This window comes from Trachymyrmex septentrionalis, unplaced genomic scaffold (assembly GCF_001594115.1).
Source record: "Trachymyrmex septentrionalis isolate Tsep2-gDNA-1 unplaced genomic scaffold, Tsep1.0 scaffold207, whole genome shotgun sequence".
NCBI classification, from domain to species: domain Eukaryota; kingdom Metazoa; phylum Arthropoda; class Insecta; order Hymenoptera; family Formicidae; genus Trachymyrmex; species Trachymyrmex septentrionalis.
Window position 1 is genome coordinate 33,913 of NW_017305255.1, and position 7,843 is coordinate 41,755.

Sequence of the window (7,843 nt, forward strand, 5' to 3'; positions counted from 1 at the left end):
ATAATATATACATAATTTTATTAATAAATTTATTACAAAAAACATAAACTAAAAATTTATAAATCACGTTCAAAAGAAGAACAATTTAAAAATTAATAGATTTAAATAAAAATATATTTTTAGTATAGGTATTAGTAGGTACGTAGATTAATCTTTATTGTACGAGTATGTAATTATATGTTGCAACTATAATTTAACGTAAATTAATTTTTAAACGAAACGATAAAGTATTAATCATAAAAATTCACAGCAGTAGAATATATAGCGTTATTTATATACATATACTGCGAGTTATCTATAGATATCTTAACTTATCGAGAGGGTCAATTTCTTCTATAACTATATATCATATTTGTGAGAAATAATATTTAGAATAGTATTTGGAATGTTCCGATTAAAAAACAATTCAAGTAATAAACATCGAATATTTAAAATATTAAAATTTTGTAAACCTAAATAAGTAAGTATGTATATATTTAAACAATTTAAATCTGATTTAATTAAAATAAAAAAAATTGTGTGATTTTAAGAGAAAATAAACAAAAATTAGTTTTATATTTAGTTTACAATCGCTATATTGTTCTTATCTAAATTTCCTTTGACATTTAATAAATTGTTTAAAGGATCAGGTCTTATTTGTGCAATTTGCAAAATGATTAAGTGATTATCATTATGCCTATATTTCATTTATAAACGAGTTATCCAAATTTAAAACTTGATTTTTATATGACATTATTAATTGGTTTGTACGTAATATATTTTTTATTTATTATTGAAAGCAATACATAAAACCCGCACGTATTAAATTAATTGAAAAAATGAATAGTATTTATGTTTTAAATTATTCTATGCGGTTAACTATTGTTTAAATAATTTAAAAAATTAATTCTTATTTGTGAATTCTAATTTTTGTTTTTTTAATTGAATCAAGCTTTCAGATTATTGAATTAATATAGTTCAAAATTGTAGATAGTTGAAATCTTTTTTTCTTTTATAGTTTGAAATATCAACTTTAATAAAACATATTTTTCTTTAGTTTTTTACTAATATTAATTAAACTTGTGTTTTAGAGTTTTAAATTTTTATATTAAAGGTGTATTTCTCTCATTTTGTTGGCTATAAAATTAATTATAATACATGTCTCATAACACATCGAAGAGACAATACATTATTTTTGCTCTTATCGCAATGTCTCTAATTCTAACCGACTTTCTGCGACAGAAACATATTTCATTTTTTACTAAACTAACTTCGTTTTTATTATACATTAACAACAAAATTCAATTGCATGCGTTCATTCTTCAATTTTACATTATACAATACTAAAGGATATATTTCAAAATATTTAATGATTGACGACATTATCTATTATCATACGACGACTGTTTCCAAGTATAATATAACTGCAAACAGGATTTCAATCGGTTAATGTTATCATTGTTTGTTAGAAAGAACGAAGTATAAATTTTATATTATATTCTGTTTTTACCGTTTATATTGTAATATTCTATATGTTGTTAATATTGATAATGATCCGATCGCGATCGAAACATCTGTTTGTTTATTGATAGCACATTGTATTAAATCTTAACTAAAGGATATAATTGTTTTCCTTTACTTATGTTCCTATATTTATAATACTTATATTCTACATTAACTATATAATTGAATAATTTTTTGACTCATAGCCCTATTTCTTTTTTGCTTTTTAATTATAATATTTATATACAACTTTTTTATATTTTTATATATTATATTTTGTAAATACTTTTTAAAGATATTAAAGTACATATATGTAAATCATTTAATTTTTGTATACATATAAAGTGACAAAATTAATTCAGTACATGAAAGACTCATCGTGTAATAAAGGATTAGAAAATCGAGTGTTATGGGTAAAAAATTTAATTAAATTGTTTATTGACTTATGTAACATTATTTAAAAAAAAACATGCTAGAGTAAGTTTGTTTAGGAAGTTTCGTGTTATGAACTACATACGTACTCTGTTACTGCAGTGGAAATGGCACAATCCTTTTTTTTCAAAATCAGCGATATTGTACATCGCTAAAAACAAATTAACTCGAATCGAATTAACTGTTGTATTTGGCGATTGCAAAGCATCAATTGACATCAGTTTCAACAGTGCCATATTATGTACACGTTATGCTCCTAAATTTATTACAGCTCATGATAAGTTACTGGGGGTCAGCAGATAAAGCGAAACTCCAACGAATCGCGGATCGTACTCGGGTCGGGATTGATGATCTTACTTTGCTTTCGGCTTTCTTTTTCTTCCTTTTTATGACTCTCATTCAGTCAACCTCCTAGATTGATTTAACCAGTAATAACCAATAATCGAATTTAATAAATACAAAATCATATATATACATACATATATTGTATATATATATATATATACAATATATATATACAATATATATATATATATATACATATATATATATATACAGGGTGTCCCGAAAGTTTTTGCCAATCGCTTTTGTGTAGATATAGCGGACTAAACTGAGTCGAAAAGTCCTCTACTATTTTACAATTTTCGCAATAGTTAACAAGATATTAATTACTAAAAATTACTAAATATTGGTTTTGAATAATTTTTTACTCAAATATTATCAACTTTATAAAAAAGTTGCAAGAAACAAAAATCATTTATTTTTTTCTTATAAAGTTCTGAGAATTTTTTCTCAAAATTTTTAAGTACCGTATTTTATCAAGTTGTTAAAAATAAAAAAAATGCAGTACTAAAAAATTAATAAAACATTTCGAAAAAATTCTTAGAGATCTATGAGAAGAAAATTAATGATTTTTGTCTCTTGCAATTTTTCTGTAAGATTGATAGTATTTGAGTAAAAAATTATTCAAGACCAATATTTGGTAATTTTTAGTAATTAATGTCTTATTAACTATTGCGAAAATTACAAAATAGTAGAGAATTTTTCGACTCAATCTAATCCGCTCTATTTAAACACAAAAGCAATTAACAAAAACTTTCGGGACACTCTATATCAACAGAAAATATTTAAATATCGATTATGTCACAAAAGTCGATTAGTTTCATCAAAAACCTTAAAAAAATTTCCCGTACTCAGTTATTCTGATGCAACTATCGCTTTCGGTATTTCATAATGACAACACGACATTTATATTACGCTTATCTGCTGATTGCGATAGAACATACGACAAATCATCCGGAATTGATTTTTAAACAACATTCTAAACAACAAGTTTTGAAAATCTTGACGTATTTACGATATCTATGCATACGTATATAAGTAGTGTATATTTTTTAAGTTTATTAATAGTTTAATTTTATACAGTAAAAAAATTTTGTGTTGGAAACGGTCTACTCACGTTCTTATTAAAATTTTGTGTAGAATTTTTAATATATTTGAGTGTTAATTTAACATAATGTGAATTTTAATTTAACATAATGTGTTATTTAAAGATTTTTTGTGAAATTGATATTCAATGTTTCTTAGTGTCGAAATGACATAATTTATGAGAAGTGAACAAGTAACACAAAAATAATGTGTTTTGAAACGTAAATTCTAAGGCAAATAAATACTATACGTGTTAATTTAACATATCATATCTAAATGTTAATTTTAAAAATATGTGCTCTCACAGTTTTTTTACAAACTGTCGATGTTATCTTTCTTTTCGTATTTATTCTCTTACATAATATTTGTATTACCTTCTAACATATTCATCTTGTGTAAAATTAACTTAAAAATTTTAATGGACTGTTTGGGACATGCGATTTATATTAAATTCAACACATTTTTTTCAACTGTGTATATCATGATGCAAAAGACAAAGAATATTTCACCATATTGTTACCAATATAGTCACTAAACAACTACGTATATAATTGTATGTATCAGCTATCGACCCATGAACAATTTAGTCGATATGGTCGAGAATTAATCGATAGTGGTTTTATTATATAAACAGATTGTTGTATATTCCATGCTATGCGTTCTGAATTACGCATGGAGCGCATGATGCATCATTTGTTCTTGTTGTTCACCAAATGATAAAGAAGGATAAAACAATACATCATGCGCTTCATGCGTAATTCGGAACGCAGCCTATATGAAAGTAAAATATTCTTTTATGCAATATATTTTTATTCTAACAACGTTACTTATCAAAGATTTAGATTCGTTTTGACTAACTTCTAATGTATATGTATTATTATTATTATTATTAGCCGTTAGGAACTCGAAAGCTCATTGCCGCAAATACCAAATCCCGCCACTGTTCCCGTCCTGAGCAAGATCCCTCCATTTGTGACCCTCGTACCCCATTTCGTTAAGGTCCATTCTAATATTATCTTCCCATCTACGTCTTGGTCTACCCAATGGTCTTTTCCCATCCGGTTTACCAATTAGTACTTTATATGCAATTCGATTCTCATCCATACGCGCCGCGTGACCTGCCCATCTTAATCGACGCGATTTTATGACATTAATAATATCCGGACTATTATATAATTGATGTAATTCTGCGTTGTGTAATTTTCTCCATTCGCCCGTTTCCTCATCGCGTTTTGCCCCGATGATTTTTCGAAGTACTTTATTTTCGAAAGCCCTAAATCTTTTCTCGTCTTGTAATGTAAGTGACCACGCTTCGCTGCCATAAAGGACTACCGGTAAAATAATCGTTCTGTAAATTCTAATTTTTAAGCGCCTAGACAATATCCGCGAACCGAGTAGTTTCTTAACCGAATAGAAGCACGCATTCCCCAAATTAATTCTTCTCTTGAGCTCTTCTCTTATTTCATTAGTTTGGTTTAAAATCGATCCTAAATACTTAAAATTGCTAACCCGTTCAAAAATTTTATCACAGACGACCAGGTTTCCGTTATTATGAATATTCTGAATTCTATCAGTGACCATATATTTAGTTTTTTCAACGTTTATTTGCAGCCCCAGTTCTTTCGTTTTATCTAATAGAATTTTAGCGTTATTTATTAGTGTTTCTTTATTATCTCCCAACAAAGCAATATCGTCCGCATATGTTAATATTTGTGTTGTACCGTTCAACTGCAAACCATCATTACTCTTCTGCATTTCTTTAATAGCATATTCCAATACTAGATTAAACAGAAGAGGTGACAATGCATCCCCCTGCTTTAATCCGCTATGAATATTAAAAGTTTCCGACATTTGATTACCTATTCTTACTCTACCTCTGGTATCTTTTAAACAAACTTGGACTAAGTTAGCCAATTTTTTGGGTATCCCCCACCGAGTTAAAATTTCATACATTTTCTCCCGTTTTATCGAATCATACGCTTTTTTAAAATCAATGTAAAGTTGATGTACCGATTGGTCGAATTCCCATTTTTTCTCCAAGATTTGCCGAATAGTAAAGATTTGGTCCGCAGTCGATCTATTTCTCCTAAAGCCGCATTGATGATCTCCAATTATCTCATCTGCATATGGTACAAGCCTCATTAATAAAATATTCGACAGAATTTTATAGCATGTAGGTAAAAGTGAGATACCCCGGTAATTATTACAACTCATTTTGTCCCCCTTTTTGAAAATCGGGATTATAATTGAATCTTTCCATTGTTCCGGCAATGCTTCTTTATTCCATATTAAGATAATTAATTTCTGAATTTCTTCTATCAATCTACTTCCCCCCCATTTAATCAGTTCCGCCGGAATCAAGTCATTACCCGGTGCTTTGTGATTTTTTAATTTTTTAATCGCGCTTTCTACTTCTGAAATTGTCGGTTCGTTAATCCTAGGTTCAGCCGTGTGATACTCAAAATTCTCTATTTCCCGGTCGTTTTCAGATTCGACATTCAATAACCGATCAAAATAATTTTTCCATGTGTTTAAAACTGCCGTTGTATCCGTAACTAAATTATCGTTCTCATCTTTCACCATTTCCGTCCTAGCTTGGAATCCCTTTCTAAAATTATTTATCCCCATGTACGTGCCTCGTACGTTACTGCTTTTACAATTTTCATCTATTTCTTCAATTTTACGTTTTAAGTATTGACGCTTCTTAATTTTAAACATATTATGAGCCTCTTGCCTAATCTTAAGAAACTGATCCCGAGTTTCCTTCGTATTTTGAGCCAACCACGTGATGCGCGCTTCGTTTCGTACTTTAACAATTTTTACGCATTCTTCGTCAAACCACGGCTTGTTTTTGTTCCTTTTACAAAAACCAACCGTGGCCTCCGCCGATTTTACTATCGCGTCTCGTACGTTTTCCCAGTGTTTATCAACCGTGTTATCATCCGATTCATCTATTTCCTTTGAAGCCGCGAGTCTATTCGTTACTTCGACCGCGTATTTTATTCCGTTTTCTCCCTCGATCAAACCTTGTACATTTAGACGTTTAGTTCCAAACAACTGCCCGTTAGTTTTGTTTAGCGAAAGACGTTCCCTGATTTTGGCAATTACAAAGAGGTGATCCGAGTCGCAATCCGCCCCCCTATAAGACCTGACATCGAGTACGTTCGTGTGACGCCGTTTATCTGCAAGAACGTGATCAATTTGGTTACGCGTGCCTCCATCCGGGGAAATCCAAGTTTGTTTATGGATATTTTTGTGTTTAAAATACGTGCTTTTGACGATAAGATTTTTGCCGGTCGCAAAGTTAATTACCCTCACTCCGTTATCGTTACTTTCCTCGTGCAAACTTTCGAGCCCGATCGTTGGTCTAAAAATGTCCTCTTTACCGATTTTCGCGTTAAAATCTCCCACGACTATTTTCATGTAATCGTTCGGTAATTGATCCACGAGGTGTTCGAGTTCTTCGTAGAACCCGTCTTTAATTTCGCCATCTTTATCTTCCGTCGGCGCGTGTACGTTGATTATCGCGATCTTGTACCATCGGCCCTGCACAACGAGCAATCCTAATCTTTCGTTTATAAATTTAATGTCTTTTACCGCGGATAAGATTTTCCTATTAATCATAAAACCGATGCCAAGACTATGGATCTCCGACCCTCCATAGTGAAGCGTGTACGAACCCGCATTAAGCGAACCCTCCCCGGCCCATCTTGTTTCTTGCAACGCGACAACTTCTACCCCGTACCTTTCGACCTCCCCGACCATCGATTGAAACGCCCCAGGTCTGTAAAGACTTCGGACGTTCCACGTACCCACTTTGATGTCTCTCCCGTGTTTTGACTTTATACGACATGAGTTCCCCGAGGTAGTCCCCACCCGGAGATCCGAACGGGGGACTAGTTTACCTCCGGAAAATTTTACCCCAGAAGAATCCATGGCGAGTTTTGGTTGTTTCTAGATAAAGTCGTTTCACGGTGTGAGCCTATCAAACCCACGCCCAACCCCCAAACAGGAGGACCATTCCAATCGGCTGTCCGCGACTGCTTATTCAATTTATTCGCAGCTAACCTCTATCCTCAACCGAGATAGCGAGGCTTTTCCTCTATCCGCAACCCGAGGACGCGCTGTGTCGTGGTGATTGGGACCCACCCACCCCGGGGATCACTACTGCAACTAGTTTTCCTTCCCCGAGACTAGCGGTTGTTATGCTAACACAGAATATGTATATTACAACATAAACAAATTTACAGATTATTAAAAATTTACATTTTTCTGTGTTGAATAACTCTGGCAAAAATAAAAATCAGAACATAAGTCGAATGTTAGGGAAGAGTAACAGAAACGTAGGCAAAGCTTTTAATAAAGGAAGTTACATTTTCATTAATATATTATATATATAATAATACCTATAATATACAGGGTTGGCCATATTCGACGGAAAGATGTGGCAACACTGTAACTTTTGACAGAGATGTTAGATCGAGTAACGACGTAGCGCGTT

General features: G+C 31.5%; 1 protein-coding gene across 1 annotated transcript; it reads right to left on the reverse strand.

The window, feature by feature from the left end:
• Positions 1-4,008: 4,008 nt before the first annotated feature.
• LOC108747952 lies at positions 4,009-7,526 on the reverse strand. The gene is made up of 3 exons (XM_018485853.1): positions 5,592-7,526; positions 5,353-5,462; positions 4,009-4,113 (listed from the first exon to the last, which is right to left on the reverse strand). Exons 1-3 carry the CDS (start codon positions 7,276-7,278, stop codon positions 4,009-4,011), a joined length of 1,902 nt encoding a protein of 633 aa, XP_018341355.1. The 5' UTR covers positions 7,279-7,526.
• Positions 7,527-7,843: the final 317 nt, after the last annotated feature.

Excerpts from the sequence above, each read along its gene's own strand:
- LOC108747952 (XM_018485853.1), bottom strand. The coding sequence starts at position 7,278 with ATGGATTCTTCTGGGGTAAAATTTTCCGGAGGTAAACTAGTCCCCCGT. Across the intron at positions 5,463-5,591 it reads GCCGGAACAATGGAAAGATT|ATGAGATAATTGGAGATCAT; the intron begins CAATTATAATCC and ends TACCATATGCAG. Across the intron at positions 4,114-5,352 it reads AATGGGAATTCGACCAATCG|GCTGCGTTCCGAATTACGCA; the intron begins GTACATCAACTT and ends ACTTTCATATAG.